General features: G+C 49.7%; 1 protein-coding gene across 1 annotated transcript in view; it reads right to left on the minus strand.

Annotated features, from left to right (window-relative positions):
- The window catches only part of ATRNL1 (attractin like 1), a 453,110-nt gene that overhangs the window by 206,085 nt on the left and 226,779 nt on the right, over positions 1 to 20,246 (minus strand). The window contains exons 22-24 of the mRNA XM_040438845.1: positions 14,120 to 14,214; positions 12,655 to 12,733; positions 4,827 to 4,984 (exon numbers count right to left, since the gene is read on the minus strand). Of these exons, the coding sequence (XP_040294779.1) occupies positions 4,827 to 4,984; positions 12,655 to 12,733; positions 14,120 to 14,214 (332 nt within the window). The remainder of the gene's footprint in view (positions 1 to 4,826; positions 4,985 to 12,654; positions 12,734 to 14,119; positions 14,215 to 20,246) is intronic.

Here is a 20,246-nt window from a genome sequence, read left to right on the forward strand (position 1 = left end):
AGAGTTACACCCTATAGAATCACCCCTATAGCAGCTCCATACAGTAGCACCCTATAGCAGCTCCATACAGTAGCACCCCTATAGTAGCTTCATACAGTAGCACCCCTATAGCAGCTCCATACAGTAGCACCCTATAGCAGCTCCATACAGTAGCACCCCTATAGTAGCTTCATACAGTAGCACCCCTATAGCAGCTCCATACAGTAGCACCCCTATAGCAGCTCCATACAGCAGCACCCTATAGCAGCTCCATACAGCAGCACCCTATAGCAGCTCCATACAGTAGCACCCTATAGCAGCTCCATACAGTAGCACCCCTATAGCAGCTCCATACAGTAGCACCCTATAGCAGCTCCATACAGCAGCACCCTATAGCAGCTCCATACAGCAGCACCCTATAGCAGCTCCATACAGTAGCACCCTATAGCAGCTCCATACAGTAGCACCCTATAGCAGCTCCATACAGTAGCACCCTATAGCAGCTCCATACAGTAGCACCCTATAGCAGCTCCATACAGTAGCACCCTATAGCAGCTCCATACAGTAGCACCCCTATAGTAGCTTCATACAGTAGCACCCCTATAGCAGCTCCATACAGTAGCACCCCTATAGCAGCTCCATACAGTAGCACCCCTATAGCAGCTCCATACAGTAGCACCCCTATAGCAGCTCCATACAGTAGCACCCTATAGCAGCTCCATACAGTAGCACCCTATAGTAGCTTCATACAGTAGCACCCCTATAGCAGCTCCATACAGTAGCACCCCTATAGCAGCTCCATACAGTAGCACCCTATAGCAGCTCCATACAGTAGCACCCTATAGTAGCTTCATACAGTAGCACCCCCTATAGCAGCTCCATACAGTAGCACCCTATAGCAGCTCCATACAGTAGCACCCTATAGCAGCTCCATACAGTAGCACCCTATAGCAGCTCCATACAGTAGCACCCTATAGCAGCTCCATACAGTAGCACCCTATAGCAGCTCCATACAGTAGCACCCTATAGCAGCTCCATACAGTAGCACCCTATAGCAGCTCCATACAGTAGCACCCTATAGCAGCTCCATACAGTAGCACCCTATAGCAGCTTCATACAGTAGCACCCTATAGCAGCTCCATACAGTAGCACCCTATAGCAGCTCCATACAGCAGCACCCTATAGCAGCTCCATACAGCAGCACCCTATAGCAGCTCCATACAGCAGCACCCTATAGCAGCTCCATACAGCAGCACCCTATAGCAGCTCCATACAGCAGCACCCTATAGCAGCTTCATACAGCAGCACCCTATAGCAGCTCCATACAGTAGCACCCTATAGCAGCTCCATACAGCAGCACCCTATAGCAGCTCCATACAGTAGCACCCCTATAGCAGCTCCATACAGTAGCACCCTATAGCAGCTCCATACAGTAGCACCCTATAGCAGCTCCATACAGTAGCACCCCTATAGCAGCTCCATACAGTAGCACCCTATAGCAGCTCCATACAGTAGCACCATATAGCAGCTCCATACAGTAGCACTCTATAGCAGCTCCATACAGTAGCACCCTATAGCAGCTCCATACAGCAGCACCCTATAGCAGCTCCATACAGCAGCACCCTATAGCAGCTCCATACAGCAGCACCCTATAGCAGCTCCATACAGTAGCACCCTATAGCAGCTCCATACAGTAGCACCCTATAGCAGCTCCATACAGTAGCACCCTATAGCAGCTCCATACAGTAGCACCCTATAGCAGCTCCATACAGTAGCACCCTATAGCAGCTCCATACAGTAGCACCCTATAGCAGCTTCATACAGTAAGACCCTATAGCAGCTCCATACAGCAGCACCCTATAGCAGCTCCATACAGCAGCACCCTATAGCAGCTCCATACAGTAGCACCCCTATAGCAGCTCCATACAGTAGCACCCCTATAGCAGCTCCATACAGTAGCACCCTATAGCAGCTCCATACAGTAGCACTCTATAGCAGCTCCATGCAGTAGCACCCTATAGCAGCTCCATACAGTAGCACCCTATAGCAGCTCCATATACAGCAGCACCCTATAGCAGCTCCATACAGTAGCACCCTATAGCAGCTCCATACAGTAGCACCCTATAGCAGCTCCATACAGTAGCACTCTATAGCAGCTCCATACAGTAGCACCCTATAGCAGCTCCATACAGTAGCACCCTATAGCAGCTCCATACAGTAGCACTCTATAGCAGCTCCATACAGCAGCACCCTATAGCAGCTCCATACAGTAGCACCCTATAGCAGCTCCATACAGTAGCACCCTATAGCAGCTCCATACAGTAGCACCCTATAGCAGCTCCATACAGTAGCACCCTATAGCAGCTCCATACAGTAGCACCCTATAGCAGCTCCATACAGTAGCACCCTATAGCAGCTTCATACAGTAAGACCCTATAGCAGGTCCATACAGTAGCACCCTATAGCAGCTCCATACAGCAGCACCCTATAGCAGCTCCATACAGTAGCACCCCTATAGCAGCTCCATACAGTAGCACCCCTATAGCAGCTCCATACAGTAGCACCCTATAGCAGCTCCATACAGTAGCACCCTATAGCAGCTCCATACAGTAGCACCCTATAGCAGCTCCATACAGTAGCACCCTATAGTAGCTCCATACAGTAGCACCCTATAGCAGCTCCATACAGTAGCACCCTATAGCAGCTCCATACAGTAGCACCCCTATAGCAGCTCCATACAGTAGCACCCTATAGCAGCTCCATACAGCAGCACCCTATAGCAGCTCCATACAGTAGCACCCTATAGCAGCTCCATACAGTAGCACCCTATAGCAGCTCCATACAGTAGCACCCTATAGCAGCTCCATACAGTAGCACCCTATAGCAGCTTCATACAGTAAGACCCTATAGCAGGTCCATACAGTAGCACCCTATAGCAGCTCCATACAGCAGCACCCTATAGCAGCTCCATACAGTAGCACCCCTATAGCAGCTCCATACAGCAGCACCCTATAGCAGCTCCATACAGTAGCACCCTATAGCAGCTCCATACAGTAGCACCCTATAGCAGCTTCATACAGCAGCACCCTATAGCAGCTCCATACAGTAGCACCCTATAGCAGCTCCATACAGTAGCACCCCTATAGCAGCTCCATACAGTAGCACCCTATAGCAGCTCCATACAGTAGCACTCTATAGCAGCTCCATGCAGTAGCACCCTATAGCAGCTCCATACAGTAGCACCCTATAGCAGCTCCATACAACAGCACCCTATAGCAGCTCCATACAGTAGCACCCTATAGCAGCTCCATACAGTAGCACCCCATAGCAGCTCCATACAGTAGCACCCTATAGCAGCTCCATACAGTAGCACCCTATAGCAGCTCCATACAGTAGCACCCTATAGCAGCTCCATACAGTAGCACCCTATAGCAGCTCCATACAGTAGCACCCTATAGCAGCTCCGTACAGTAGCACCCTATAGCAGCTCCGTACAGTAGCACCCCTATAGCAGCTCCATACAGCAGCACCCTATAGCAGCTCCATACAGCAGCACCCTATAGCAGCTCCATACAGCAGCACCCTATAGCAGCTCCATACAGTAGCACCCTATAGCAGCTCCATACAGTAGCACCCTATAGCAGCTCCATACAGCAGCACCCTATAGCAGCTCCATACAGTAGCACCCTATAGCAGCTCCATACAGTAGCACCCTATAGCAGCTCCATACAGTAGCACCCTATAGCAGCTCCGTACAGTAGCACCCCTATAGCAGCTCCATACAGCAGCACCCTATAGCAGCTCCATACAGCAGCACCCTATAGCAGCTCCATACAGCAGCACCCTATAGCAGCTCCATACAGTAGCACCCTATAGCAGCTCCATACAGTAGCACCCTATAGCAGCTCCATACAGCAGCACCCTATAGCAGCTCCATACAGTAGCACCCTATAGCAGCTCCATACAGCAGCACCCTATAGCAGCTCCATACAGTAGCACCCTATAGCAGCTCCATACAGTAGCACCCCTACAGCGATGCTTCCAGTTTACACTGCACTTTAATATACCGTAATCATTTAACATAGTATATTTTGTATTTTGATTCTTCATCATTTTTACTATCTCTGCTTGCTGTCGCTCCACTCATTTCTGTCGGAGTCCACGCTTGTGATACTGTGGATGAGAGATAAACAGTGGAACAACCCCTTTCAGAGGCTGAAATCATGTTTGGACCTAATACTTCTTACAGCTGAGTGTTTGTTACAATGGCATCCAGTCTAAAAAGTCCTTATGTGAGCTGAGCACACCGATACATGTTACCTGCACAGATACATTGTAACATACTATCAGCACTGAAGAGAGATTTGTGCTGCTAATATCACAGAGATATGTCTACATCGGATACAACTGTAACAAACCTTCAGCTGTGCGAGGAGGATCATGGCCACTTTTCAGCCTTTATATTTAAAATGGAAATATTCCCATTCCCTGACAGCAAGCAGTGATCTAGAAGGCAAGATGATTGCTGAAAGCCCATCTTGATCTAGTCCTGCTCTCACAGCGGATAGTCCTGTTACAATGTGTCTGGTCTCTGGACCGACACTTAGGTACCTGATACACTGTAGCAAACTATCACCTCTGGGAGCAGTCATGGTGGGTTTTCAGCCTCTGAATGTAAATTAACTGTTCCATTCACTGACTGCAAGCAGAGATCTTTAAAATGTAACAAACTGAAGCACAGTCTATTAGAAAGTTGCAGAAGGTCATTTCAGGAGGATTTGGCGCAGTGTCTGGTCGTACGGTCGACACTGACGCCCTCCGGTCATGGGGGCGGGGCTAGGACTGACCTGGATCTTGATTGGCCAGGAGAAGTTGCTGACGTAGACGTAGAAGGTGATGTTGGGGTTACTCCTGAAGTTAAACTTCTCGCAGGAGAAACTGTCCCGGTACTCCTTGATGTGAGACTTGGCCACCAGTGGGACCTCTTCTCCGGAGATGGTGCCGGCTGCAAGAAGACACAAGAGCTTGCAATTAAATTTCATAAATCCATATATACAGAGCGCCCCGGACCCGCCCCCGCAGAGCCTGCAACTCATCTTCATATGCGGGAGCCCTAATGTCGGCCATATTGGTGGCCAAGGGTAAAGGTTTATTACACTTTCTGAAGATACAAACACGTGATGTACAGGCTCGGACTGGCCCACAGGGGTACAGGGGAAACCCCCGGCGGGCCCCTGAGCAAAGTGGGCCCCTAGTCCCCCACCCCCTGCACAAGTGGCACATAACACAGTAGACTTACTGCACTACATACATATATACAATGTACAGCACCTCAATCAGCCGATGTTCATATACAAAACTTGTTAGATTATTATATTTAAATGTATCTGTATAGTGGCCCCCCAAAATAAACTTTACTGCTGGGCCCTAGGTGCCCCAGTCCAACACTGGTGATGTACTACCACACCCAATATCCAGCATCTAGCCCGCTTACAGTTTGTATAGACCCCAAGAGCTTACAATCTAGTCTCCATGGGCTGAGCTGTGGGCAGGACGTCTTATGTAATGACTGCAGGGGCTGAACGTTACGTCCTTGTCTGTGCGTGGCCTGATCTCAGAAGATCACCGATTCTGCGGATGGACGCTGAGCGGCGGGCGGCGCCATTCTGTAATTACCAGCACCCTACAACTTAATCACAGCTATATCCTTCAGGTTTGTCAGGGACCAGAGGCGACAGTGGCAGAGGGATGGGCAGGCAGTGGCAAGGGGACGGTCAGGCAGCAGTGTTGGCAGGGGCATGGTCAGGCAGCGGTGGTGGCAGAGTGATGGCTAGGCAGAGGTGGTGGCAGGGGGACAGCCAGGTGACAGTGGTGGCAGGGGGACGGGCAGGCAGAGGTGGTGGCAGGGGGATGGGCAGCTCATGGCAGGAGGACGGTCAGGCAGCGGTAGTGGCAGGGAAACGGTCAGGCAGCAGTGATGGCAGGGGCATGGTCAGGCAGCGGTGGTGGCAGAGGAATGGCTAGGCAGAGGTGGTGGCAGGGGGATGGCCAAGTGACAGTGGTGGCAGGGGGAAGGGCAGGCAGAGGGATGGGCAGCTCATGGCAGGAGGACGGTCAGGCAGCGGTGGTGGCAGGGGGACGGTCAGGCAGCGGTGGTGGCAGGGGGACGGTCAGGCAGCAGTGATGGCAGGGGCATGGTCAGGCAGCAGTGGTGGGATGTTCAGGTTGTAGCAAGGGGGCAGTCAGGCAGCGGTGGTGGCAGAGGGATGGCTAGGCAGCGGTGGTGGCAGAGGGATGGCTAGGCAGAGGTGGTGGCCAGGTGACAGTGGTGGCAGGGGGAAGGGCAGGCAGAGGTGGTGGCAGGGGGATGGTCAGGTTGTAGCAAGGGGCCAGTCAGGCAGTGGTGGTGGCAGGGGCGTGGTCAGACAGCGGTGGTGGCAGAGGGATGGCTAGGCAGAGGTGGTGGCAGGGGGATGGCCAGGTGACAGTGGTGGCAGGGGGAAGGGCAGGCAGAGGTGGTGGCAGGGCGATGGGCAGCTCATGGCAGGAGGACGGTCAGGCAGCAGTGGTGGCAGGGGGACGGTCAGGCAGCGGTGGTGGCAGAGGGGTGGCCAGGCGGCGGTGGCAAGGGGATGGGCAGGTGGCAGCAGTGTTGGTGGCAGGTGGATGGGCAGGAAGAAGCAGCGGTGGCAGGGGATGGGCAGCTGGCAGTTGTGGTGGCGGCAGAGAGATGGGCAGTGGTAGTGGTGGTTGCATGGGGGATGGGCAGGCAGCGACTGCAGTGCTTCTTATTCCTGATAAGGGCATGCAGCTCTGGATGTATTTGGAGTATACGAAGCATGAGTGTAGTTCTGGAAGTGACTGGAGTATAGGAAGGAAGACTGCAGCTCTTGAAGTAACTGGAGAATAAGATGCATGATGGCAGCTCTGGAAGGGAATGGGGCATAAGAAGCATGATTACAGCTCTGGAAGTGATTTTAGTATAGGAAGCATGACTGCAGCTCTGAAAGTGACTGGAGTATAAGAAGCATGATTGCAGGTCTGGAAGTATCCGGAGTATAGGAAGCATGACTACAGCTCTGCATGTTACTGGAGTATAGGATGCATGACTGCAGCTCTGGAAGTGACTGGAGTATAGGAAGCATGACTGCAGCTCTGGAAGTGACTGGAGTATAAGAAGCATGATTGCAAGCCTGGAAGTGACTGGAGTATAGGAGACATGACTGCAGCTCTGCAAGTTACTGGAGAATAGGAAGCATGACTAAAACTCTGCATGTGACTGGAGTATAAGAAGCATGACTGCAGCTCTGGAAGTGATTGGAGTATAGGAAGCATGACTGCAGCTCTGGAAGCGACTGGAGTATAAGAAGCATGATTGCAGGTCTGGAAGTATTCGGAGTATAGGAAGCATGACTACAGCTCTGCATGTTACTGGAGTATAGGAAGCATGACTAAAACTCTGCATGTGACTGGAAGTATAAGAAGCATGACTGCAGCTCTGGAAGTGATTGGAGTATAAGAAGCATGACTGCAGCTCTGCATGTTACGGGAGTATAGGAAGCATGACTACCACTGTCATTAAGGGAGCGCTGAGAGATGCGGCCTCACCCCTGACGTTCCACCTTAACACTGCCGGCCCGATCACGTTCTTTCCACCTTAATTCCCAATGTGGCGCTAATCAAACACAAGCGGGAGGCTGTTAAATGTCAATGGTAAATGTCAGGCGGTATTTTATGTCAGGACTCCGTCCTCTGCCCGGCTTCATCAATCCATGAATTTTCAGCGGCGTCTGCGCCGAAGTGGCTGCGATCGCGTCGTTTAAAACGAAATTTATCCCTTTCCCTTTAATAGACTCAGCAGAATCTCTCAGAGCGCGGCGTCTGCTCCACACGATAATCAGCTGAAGCTGCTAGTACACGTTGTGGATCTCTGCTAGATGACAGTGAACGGAAATCTCATCCAGAGGTTGAAACCCCATCCTGACCTTGTCCTAACCTCGTCCTGACCTTGTCCTAACCTCGTCCTGACCTTGTCCTAACCTCGTCCTCAACTTGTCCTAACCTCGTCCTGAACTTGTCCTAACCTCGTTCTGACCCCGTCCTGACCTTGTCCTAACCTCGTCCTGACCTTGTCCTAACCTCGTCCTGAACTTGTCCTAACCTCGTTCTGACCCCGTCCTAACCTCGTCCTGACCTTGTCCTAACCTCGTCCTGACCTTGTCCTAACCTCGTCCTGAACTTGTCCTAACCTCGTCCTGAACTTGTCCTAACCTCGTTCTGACCCCGTCCTAACCTCGTCCTGACCCCGTCCTAACCTCGTCCTGAACTTGTCCTAACCTCGTTCTGACCCCGTCCTGACCTTGTCCTAACCTCGTCCTGACCTTGTCCTAACCTCGTCCTGAACTTGTCCTAACCTCGTTCTGACCCCGTCCTAACCTCGTCCTGACCTTGTCCTAACCTCGTCCTGACCTTGTCCTAACCTCGTCCTGAACTTGTCCTAACCTCGTCCTGAACTTGTCCTAACCTCGTTCTGACCCCGTCCTAACCTCGTCCTGACCCCGTCCTAACCTCGTCCTGAACTTGTCCTAACCTCGTCCTGACCTCGTCCTAACCTCGTCCTGACCCCGTCCTGACCTTGTCCTAACCTCGTCCTGACCTCGTCCTGACCTCGTCCTAACCTCGTCCTGACCTTGTACTAACCTCGTCATGACCTCGTCCTGACCCCGTCCTAACCTTGTTCTAACCTCGTCCTGACCTCGTCCTGACCTCGTCCTGACCCCGTCCTGACCTCGTCCTGACCTCGTCCTAACCTCGTCCTAACCTCGTCCTGACCTTGTTCTAACCTCGTCATGACCTCATCCTGACCCCGTCCTAACCTCGTCCTGCTCGCACAGTGTCAGTGTTACGCTGCATCCATCAGCAGCACTGATCTCTTTTGTCTTGATCGTTTGTTACAATGTATCAGTGCAGAAAAAATTGTCTAGACTGATACAAATGTAGAAAATCATCAAATGTATGAGGACTGGGTCACGGTGGGTTCCTACTCACTGACTGCAAGCTGGGGTCTTAAAAATGCTAAGAAATGGAAAAACAACGTTTATTGCAGAACTTTTCATTATGGGATGATTAAAGGATTTCTCCAGTGCATCTGAAATACGACTTTGGAATCAGCCTTGAATATTTTGTATACAGCCCCTAGGCAGATCAATGCGTATCCATAGCAACAGTCAGCAAACATGCCCTGCGGAGCCGGATCCTGCAGCTTTCTATCTGTCACCATATACTGTACATTTGGTTGATCGGCAAGTAGTAGGGGACAGATGGGAGGGAGTGTGACTGGAGGATCAGACTACACCAGGCTCCTTTGTAGTCTGTTACCATGGAGACACACAGCTCCGCATAGGAGCTGTAGTGAGAAAACTTGCTTCATGTTGGATTTAGGGTGCATTGGAACAATTAAAATACTACAAAGATGGACTTGCCCTTTAAATTAACACTGCGTTACCCTGTTGCATTTATGACAATTGGACATATCTATGATTCCTCCAGTCGGTAGATATGACCGCGCCGAGTGATTATACCCTGAATCCATGACAAGGTTAGTAACTCTGATGACCTTTACATGACCTTGTCATTTCCGGAGCTGACACCCCACCTTCGTGCCTCTGATACCCCCCCAATCTCATTATAACTTCTGTGCGCTTCATTCATGGCGTCGCTCGCTCCGTTCCTTCTCAGATTCCATCTGCTCCCATAAGAGAAGTCGCTTTATCTTTGAAAATTCCACTTTTCTCCAAGTTCATTAATATATGTAAATATCGTTGTCGCAGCCGCCGCCTGCAGGACGGGACACAATAGAGGCGCTCGGAGCGGCGCACGCAGATTCTCCGTCTTCCCACGTCCTCTCCCCCCAGCGCCGCGTCCTCCACCGATGTCTCTTTCTAAAGTCATCGATGCCGAAAGGAAAAACTTTCCAGATAAAGAGGCGCAATCCCCAGGGAAGAGGAAAGCGGGGCCGGCGCCCCAGAGCGAGTGCAGATAAAAGCGCCGCCGCGCCTATTGTCTGCTATCAATGTTAAGGGTAATAATTACGCAGGACGCGGGATCTTTGTCTCTCCGGTCGCAGGAAGCTTTTATCTTAATTAAAATCGCCACATTTCATAACACCAACATTTTATTTTTCACATTTTCATACTACAGAACCACCGGCAACGTCCTATTAATTATACGAGGAGGAAACGTAACATGTTAATGAAGCTTCAGTCACACTGCAACAACCGCGGGGTTACAGGACGTCATTAATTACCGCGGACCCGGACCGCGGCACAACGACAGGGATCAGCGCAAAAAGAATGGGAAAAGTAGAGAAAACAGGGGAAAGTACCAAAATGTGAGAAAATGGTGCAGAGACGAGCAGGAAGGAGCTGGGAGGAGGAAGATCAGAGGAATAGGAAGAAAAGGAGGGAGGAGGAAGAGAGGAGCAGGAAGAGAGGAGCAGGAAGAAGGGGGGAGGAGAAAGAGTGGAGGAGGAAGAGCGGAGGAGGAAGAAGAGAGCAATGGGAATAAAGGGGGGGGGAGAAAAGGAGGGAGAAGGAAGAGAAGAGCAGGAAGAAGGGGGGAGGAGGAAGGAAGAAGAGAGGAATAGGAAGAAAAGTGGGGGGGATAGGAAGAGAAGGACGGAGGAGGAAGAAGAGAGGAATGGGAAGAATGGGGGGGAGAAAAGGAGGGAGGAGGAAGAGACGAGCAGGAAGGAGCAGGGAGGAGGAAGATCGGAGGAGGAAGAAGAGAGGAATAGCAAGAAAAGTGGGGGGGATAGGAAAAAAAGGAGGGAGGAGGAAGAAGAGAGGAATGGGAAGAAGGGGGGGAGGAGGGAGGAGGAAGAAGGAAGGAAGGAAGGAAGGAAAAGAGGAATAGGAAAAAAGGGGGGAGAGGAGGAAGAAAGGTGGGAGGAGGAAGAGGAGGAAGAAAAATGGGCATGAAGAAGAAGAGAGGAATAGGAAGAAAAGGGAGGAGGAAGAAGAGATGAGCAGAAAGAAGTGGAGAGGAGGAACAGAGGAGGAGGAAGAAGAGAGGAATAGGAAGAAAATGGGGAGGAGTAAGAGAGGAGCAGGAAGAAGGGGAGGAGCAAGAAGGGAGGGAGGAAAAAAAGGGAGAGAGGAAGAGAGTTGGAAGAAGAAGGGAGGGAGGAAGAGGAGGAAGAAGAGGAGAATAGGTGAGGCAGAGGGGAGGGAAGAGGAGGAGTGGTAGAGAGGAGCAAGAAGAAGAGAGGAGGAAAAAGAGAGGAATAGGAAGAAAAGGGGGAAGAGGAAGAAGGAAGGGAGGAGGAGGAGGAAGAAAGGAGGGAGGAGAAAAAAGGGAGGGAGGAGGAAAAAGAAGAGAGGAATAGGAAGAAATGTGGGAGGAAGAAAAAAGGGAGGGAGGAGGAAGAAGAGAGGAATAGGAAGAAAAAGGGGGAGGAGGAAGAGGGAAGGGAGGAGAAAGACCGGAGGGGGGGGGGAGGAAGAAAGGAGGGAGGAGAAAGAAGGGAGGGAGGAGGAGGAAAAAGAGAGAAAAAGCAAGAAAAGGGGAGAGGAGGAAGAGAGAAGCAGGAAGAAGAAGGTAAAGATAAGGAGGAGGAAGAGAGGAGGAGGAATAGAAAGAAAAGGGGGGAAGAGGAAGAAGGAAGAGAAAAAGAAGAAGGGAGCGAGGAGGAGAAGAAGAAGAAGAGAAGAATAGGAAGAAAAGGAGGGAGGAGGAAGAAGGGGGAAAAGGAACAAGGGAGGGGGGACGAGGAAGGGAGGGGGTGGGAGGAGGAGGAAGAAAGAGAGTAGGAGGAAGAAAGGAGGAGGGAGAAATGGGAAGAGAGATAAGTAAAAAGGATGGAAGATAGGAAAGGGGCAAAGAAGAAGTATATTAAGAGAAGGATAATGGAAGGAAGAGAGTGAGTTAAGTAGGAAGGAAAGCAGGGGGAAACTGGGAAAAGGAAGTAAAAGAGGTAAGAAGTGAGGGAGAGAAAAGAGGAAATGGAAGAGGAGGAAGAGAGAAGGAAGGAACATGACAAAGAAATCAAAAGAAGAAATGAGAAGGGAGAGAAGGAGGAAGATGAGGAATAAGACAAGAAGAGAAACGGCAAAAAGAACAGAGAGGAAGAGAAGGACGGGAGAGGAGACCCGTAAATGGGTAACAATATTATATTCTGATGCTGGGTGATAATGTAATATATGCGTCTCATGACTCCGCCCATCCCCTGATACTAAGATTTCAATTTCCTGTTCCTAAAGCTCCACCCACAGCGGCAGATTATCGTCATTCTGCTGCCACAATTATACTTCCTCCTTATCTCCTATCATCCTATTTCTCACATTTATTTGGACAACTATTCCCAGAAGCCCCTGTTACTGCAGTACTGGAGTGTCCGGACTATCAGCCTCTAAATGAAGGATCCCACGTCCACAGGCCACAGTTCAGTCAGGGCTGCACAGCAACGAGCTAAACCTGCGGGACTCCTGCAACAGGAAAGTAAAACCGAACTGAGAAATCGGACACGGTCACTGCATCCGCTACGTTCCCTCATAGAGAGACACCGCGGGCACAGTCACCTCGCCATCACCCGATGTCACTGCGCAGCCCGAGCACTAGGACCCTCGGAATTTCCCTCTCTAATCCTGACACTGTGGGTCCAGCCCCGGTTCTTACCTGTAGACCCGATTGACCACGTGATGTTGAGGTTGAAGTTGTTGGAGGCATTGATGGAGATGTCCAAGTTCTTATTTGACTGAAAAAGAGAAAAGCGATAAGAAAACCCTGTATATGTGATCACGCCCAGAGGACGAGGCGTCAAAATCCAAGCCCTGTCCAGCTTTCTCGGCAGCTTCCTGACACTGAGCACCGCTGTCAGTGCATTATGACGCTCCACAACAAAGACACCAAACTTTACAGACATTACAAGCAAATAATAACACTTCTACTCTGCTACCAGCTGCATTACAATTCTGCAGCCTCAGAGCTGAAATAATCCATCATTTCCTGTGTGTTCAGTGTCTGGTGACTTGCATTCAAAATTACCCCCTTCCCCAGGCATCCTGACTTAGTAAACCCTTCTTCACCTCTATTGTTCTATTCTTGAGTTACATTTGGTCTCACTCAGAGCTGCAATCACAATTCTGCTTGATTCCTGTGACCAGATGGACGTGCATTCTGGGGGTTCACATGAAAGTCACAAGAAAGTTTTTTTTTGGGGTCACATCACAAATTGCAGGTAAATCACGGCATATTAGCAGCAGAATAGTGACTGCAGCTCTGGATGTGAGTGGAGCATATGACACAGTGGGGCTCAGCTGCAGATATCGTGTATGTAAGCGATGCAGCGACATTGTGTCGTTATACACGCGGTAATTGATACAAATAAAGAGCTCCTGTATCCATAGCAACGTAAACAGAATATAATAAACACGGCAGATATTAATCAGCCCAGTGTGGCCCCTGAAGCGGGGGAGTGTTCCGCTAGCTCTCTTTTGGGGCACACATACATGATTGTCACCCTCCTCTGTGCGGTCGTAATATCGGGGCACAGTGTGAGCGAACAAGCGACAGCGCAAAGTCTGGGAGAGGCTATAAACATGACAAATGGAGGAAGGACTGCACTGGGGACACGGCTGGCGTCACGGGGCGCGTTCAATGGCGGCAATATTACTCAAAACTAAGGGCAGAAAGAATGTGTGTCCTCCCACAATTCCATGCAGCACTCACATATGTGGAAAGGACATGAATAGAATGTTAGAACTACAGTGAAGACTGACACACACAGGCCAGATATAATAATACAGCTCTAAGAGACGGCTTTAATCTGTGGGTGAGAAATCATCTCCGGAAGGGTTCTTCACCAAGCACCCCTGAAGGGTTAATGCACCCAGACCTGTGTATCGGAGGAGCGAGAAGCTTCTGCATTTCAGGACTGGGAGCCAATGGCAGCCATATTGGATGTCACCCAACTTCCTACAAGAAATCTGACTGTTATAATTGTCATTTGCTGCGGTGTCATCCGCGCCCTGACATCAGGGGGTGACGCTCTTCAGGGAGACCATCTGTCACAGCCGTCGGATTACTGACAGTGATGAGGGGCGCAGATGGGGGGACAAGACGAACACATGGGGGTGCTCACCTGCTCGGGGTTGGCGATGAAGTTGATGGCCGTATGGTGACGATCATCCTCCTGGATGAGACTGAAAGTGAACTGGTAGTCGATGAGCAGGCTGTCTGCAAGGAGAAGACAGGACAGGTGAGACACAAGCTACTGCCCCCTGGTATCAGCCATGTCAGGGGAAGGGATGACTGTAGGACAGGAGAATACAGTCTATTGCCCCCTGTTATCAGCCATGTCAGGGGAGAGGATGACTGTAGGACAGGAGAATACAGTCTATTGTCCCCTGTTATCAGCCATTTCAGGGGAAGGGATGACTGTAGGACAGGAGAATACAGTCTATTGCCCCCTGTTATCAGCCATTTCAGGGGAGAGGATGACTGTAGGACAGGAGAATACAATCTATTGCTCCCTGTTATCAGCCATTTCAGGGGAGAGGATGACTGTAGGACAGGAGAATACAATCTATTGTCCCCTGTTATCAGCCATGTCAGGGGAGAGGATGACTGTAGGACAGGAGAATACAATCTATTGCCCCCTGTTATCAGCCATTTCAGGGGAGAGGATGACTGTAGGACAGGAGAATACAATCTATTGCCCCCTGTTATCAGCCATTTCAGGGGAGAGGATGACTGTAGGACAGGAGAATACAGTCTATTGCTCCCTGTTATCAGCCATTTCAGGGAAGAGGATGACTGTAGGACAGGAGAATACAGTCTATTGCTCCCTGTTATCAGCCATTTCAGAGGAGAGGATGACTGTAGGACAGGAGAATACAGTCTATTGCTTCCTGTTATCAGACATTTCAGGGGAGAGGATGACTGTAGGACAGGAGAATACAGTCCATTGCTCCCTGTTATCAACCATTTCAGGGGAGAGGATGACTGTAGGACAGGAGAATACAGTCTATTGCCCCTGTTATCAGCCATTTCAGGAGAGGATGACTGTAGGACAGGAGAATACAGTCTATTGCTCCCTGTTATCAGCCATTTCAGGGGGGGTGGGGGTGACTGTAGGACAGGAGAATACAGTCTATTGTCCCTGTTATCAGCCATTTCAGGGGAGAGGATGACTGTAGGACAGGGGAATACAGTCTATTGCTCCCTGTTATCAGCCATTTCAGGGGAGAGGATGACTGTAGGACAGGAGAATACAGTCTATTGCTTCCTGTTATCAGCCATTTCAGGGGGGAGGATGACTGTCGGACAGGAGAATACAGTCTATTGCTTCCTGTTATCAGACATTTCAGGGGAGAGGATGACTGTAGGACAGGAGAATACAGTCTATTGCCCCCTGTTATCAGCCATTTCAGGGGAGAGGATGACTGTAGGACAGGAGAATACAATCTATTGCTCCCTGTTATCAGCCATTTCAGGGGAGAGGATAACTGTAGGACAGGAGAATACAGTCTATCGCTCCCTGTTATCAGCCATTTCAGGGGAGAGGATAACTGTAGGACAGGAGAATACAGTCTATCGCTCCCTGTTATCAGCCATTTCAGGGGAGAGGATGACTGTAGGACAGGAGAATACAATCTATTGCCCCCTGTTATCAGTCATTTCAGGGGAGAGGATGACTGTAGGACAGGAGAATACAGTCTATTGCCCCCTGTTATCAGCCATTTCAGGGGAGAGGATGACTGTAGGACAGGAGAATACAATCTATCGCTCCCTGTTATCAGCCATTTCAGGGGAGAGGATGACTGTAGGACAGGAGAATACAGTCTATTGCCCTCTGTTATCAGCCATTTCAGGGGAGAGGATGACTGTAGGACAGGAGAATACAGTCTATTGCCCCCTGTTATCAGCGATTTCAGGGGAGAGGATGACTGTAGGACAGGAGAATACAGTCTATTGCCCCTGTTATCAGCCATGTCAGGGGAGAGGATGACTGTAGGACAGAAGAATACAGTCTATTGCTCCCTGTTATCAGCCATTTCAGGGGAGAGGATGACTGTAGGACAGGAGAATACAGTCTATTGCTCCCTGTTATCAGCCATTTCAGGGGAGAGGATGACTGTAGGACAGGAGAATACAGTCTATTGCTCCCTGTTATCAGCCATGTCAGGGGAGAGGATGACTGTAGGACAGGAGAATACAGTCTATTGCTCCCTGTTATCAGCCATTTCAGGGGAGAGGATGACTGTAGGACAGAAGAATACAGTCTATTGCTCCCTGTTATCAGCCATGTCAGGGGAGAGGATGACTGTAGGACAGGAGAATACAGTCTGTTGCCCCCTGTTATCAGCCATTTCAGGGGAGAGGATGACTGTGGGACAGGAGAATACAGTCTATTGTCCCCTGTTATCAGCCATTTCAGGGGAGAGGATGACTGTAGGACAGGAGAATACAATCTATTGCTCCCTGTTATCAGCCATTTCAGGGGAGAGGATGACTGTAGGACAGGAGAATACAATCTATTGCTCCCTGTTATCAGCCATTTCAGGGGAGAGGATGACTGTAGGACAGGAGAATACAGTCTATTGCCCCCTGTTATCAGCCATTTCAGAGGAGAGGATGACTGTAGGACAGGAGAATACAGTCTATTGCTCCCTGTTATCAGCCATTTCAGGGGAGAGGATGACTGTAGGACAGGAGAATACAATCTATTGCCCCCTGTTATCAGCCATTTCAGGGGAGAGGATGACTGTAGGACAGGAGAATACAATCTATTGCCCCCTGTTATCAGCCATTTCAGGGGAGAGGATGACTGTAGGACAGGAGAATACAATCTATTGCCCCCTGTTATCAGCCATTTCAGGGGAGAGGATGACTGTAGGACAGGAGAATACAGTCTATTGCCCCTGTTATCAGCCATTTCAGGGGAGAGGATGACTGTAGGACAGGAGAATACAGTCTATTGCTCCCTGTTATCAGCCATTTCAGGGGAGAGGATGACTGTAGGACAGGAGAATACAGTCTATTGCCCCCTGTTATCAGCCATTTCAGGGGAGAGGATGACTGTAGGACAGGAGAATACAGTCTATTGCCCCCTGTTATCAGCCATTTCAGGGGGGAGGATGACTGTAGGACAGGAGAATACAATCTATTGCCCTCTGTTATCAGACATTTCAGGGGAGAGGATGACTGTAGGACAGGAGAATACAGTCTATTGCTCCCTGTTATCAGCCATTTCAGGGGAGAGGATGACTGTAGGACAGGAGAATACAGTCTATTGCTCCCTGTTATCAGCCATTTCAGGGGAGAGGATGACTGTAGGACAGGAGAATACAGTCTATTGCTCCCTCTTATCAGCCATTTCAGGGGAGAGGATGACTGTAGGACAGGGGAATACAGTCTATTGCCCCCTGTTATCAGCCATTTCAGGGGAGAGGATGACTGTAGGACAGGAGAATACAATCTATTGCTCCTGTTATCAGCCATTTCAGAGGAGAGGATGACTGTAGGACAGGAGAATACAGTCTATTGCCCCCTGTTATCAGCCATTTCAGAGGAGAGGATGACTGTAGGACAGGAGAATACAGTCTATTGCCCCCTGTTATCAGCCATTTCAGGGGAGATTATGACTGTAGGACAGGAGAATACAGTCTATTGCCCCCTGTTATCAGACATTTCAGGGGAGAGGATGACTGTAGGACAGGAGAATACAGTCTATTGCCCCCTGTTATCAGCCATTTCAGGGGAGAGGATGACTGTAGGACAGGAGAGTACAATCTATTGCCCCCTGTTATCAGCCATTTCAGGGGAGAGGATGACTGTAGGACAGGAGAATACAATCTATTGCTCCCTGTTATCAGACATTTCAGGGGAGAGGATGACTGTAGGACAGGAGAATACAGTCTATTGCCCCCTGTTATCAGCCATTTCAGAGGAGATGATGACTGTAGGACAGGAGAATACAATCTATTGCCCCCTTATATCAGCCATTTCAGGGGAGAGGATGACTGTAGGACAGGAGAATACAGTCTATTGCCCCTGTTATCAGCCATTTCAGGGGAGAGGATGACTGTAGGACAGGAGAATACAGTCTATTGCCCCTGTTATCAGCCATTTCAGGGGAGAGGATGACTGTAAGACAGGAGAATACAGTCTATTGCCCACTGTTATCAGCCATTTCAGGGGAGAGGATGACTGTAGGACAGGAGAATACAGTCTATTGCCCCCTGTTATCAGCCATTTCAGGGGAGAGGATGACTGTAGGACAGGAGAATACAATCTATTGCCCCCTATTATCAGCCATTTCAGGGGAGAGGATGACTGTAGGACAGGAGAATACAATCTATTGCCCCCTGTTATCAGCCATTTCAGGGGAGAGGATGACTGTAGGACAGGAGAATACAATCTATTGCCCCCTGTTATCAGCCATGTCAGGGGAGAGGATGACTGTAGGACAGGAGAATACAGTCTATTGCCCCCTGTTATCAACCATTTCAGGGGAGAGGATGATTGTAGGACAGGAGAATACAATCTATTGCTCCCTGTTATCAGCCATTTCAGGGGAGAGGATGACTGTAGGACAGGAGAATACAGTCTATTGTCCCCTGTTATCAGCCATTTCAGAGGAGAGGATGACTGTAGGACAGGAGAATACAATCTATTGCTCCCTGTTATCAGCCATTTCAGGGGAGAGGATGACTGTAGGACAGGAGAATACAGTCTATTGCCTCCTGTTATCAGCCATTTCAGAGGAGAGGATGACTGTAGGACAGGAGAATACAATCTATTGCTCCCTGTTATCAGCCATTTCAGGGGAGAGGATGACTGTAGGACAGGAGAATACAATCTATTGCCCCCTGTTATCAGCCATTTCAGGGGGGAGGATGACTGTAGGACAGGAGAATACAGTCTATTGCCCGCTGTTATCAGCCATTTCAGGAGAGAGGATGACTGTAGGACAGGAGAATACAGTCTATTGCCCCCTGTTATCAGCCATTTCAGGAGAGAGGATGACTGTAGGACAGGAGAATACAGTCTATTGCCCGCTGTTATCAGCCATTTCAGGAGAGAGGATGACTGTAGGACAGGAGAATACAGTGTATTGTCCCTGTTATCAGCCATTTCAGGGGGGAGGATGACTGTAGGACAGGAGAATACAATCTATTGCCCCCTGTTATCAGCCATTTCAGGGAAGAGGATGACTGTAGGACAGGAGAATACAATCTATTGCCCCCTGTTATCAGCCATGTCAGGGGAGAGGATGACTGTAGGACAGGAGAATACAATCTATTGCCCCCTGTTATCAGCCATGTCAGGGGAGAGGATGACTGTAGGACAGGAGAATACAGTCTATTGCCCCCTGTTATCAACCATTTCAGGGGAGAGGATGATTGTAGGACAGGAGAATACAATCTATTGCTCCCTGTTATCAGCCATTTCAGGGGAGAGGATGACTGTAGGACAGGAGAATACAGTCTATTGTCCCCTGTTATCAGCCATTTCAGAGGAGAGGATGACTGTAGGACAGGAGAATACAATCTATTGCTCCCTGTTATCAGCCATTTCAGGGGAGAGGATGACTGTAGGACAGGAGAATACAGTCTATTGCCTCCTGTTATCAGCCATTTCAGAGGAGAGGATGACTGTAGGACAGGAGAATACAATCTATTGCTCCCTGTTATCAGCCATTTCAGGGGAGAGGATGACTGTAGGACAGGAGAATACAATCTATTGCCCCCTGTTATCAGCCATTTCAGGGGGGAGGATGACTGTAGGACAGGAGAATACAGTCTATTGCCCGCTGTTATCAGCCATTTCAGGAGAGAGGATGACTGTAGGACAGGAGAATACAGTCTATTGCCCCCTGTTATCAGCCATTTCAGGAGAGAGGATGACTGTAGGACAGGAGAATACAGTCTATTGCCCGCTGTTATCAGCCATTTCAGGAGAGAGGATGACTGTAGGACAGGAGAATACAGTGTATTGTCCCTGTTATCAGCCATTTCAGGGGGGAGGATGACTGTAGGACAGGAGAATACAATCTATTGCCCCCTGTTATCAGCCATTTCAGGGAAGAGGATGACTGTAGGACAGGAGAATACAGTCTATTGCCCCCTGTTATCAGCCATTTCAGGGGAGAGGATGATGTAGGACAGGAGAATACAGTCTATTGTCCCCTGTTATCAGCCATTTCAGGGGAGAGGACGACTGTAGGACAGGAGAATACAGTCTATTGCCCCCTGTTATCAGCC

This window comes from Bufo bufo, chromosome 6, assembly GCF_905171765.1.
Source record: "Bufo bufo chromosome 6, aBufBuf1.1, whole genome shotgun sequence".
NCBI classification, from domain to species: domain Eukaryota; kingdom Metazoa; phylum Chordata; class Amphibia; order Anura; family Bufonidae; genus Bufo; species Bufo bufo.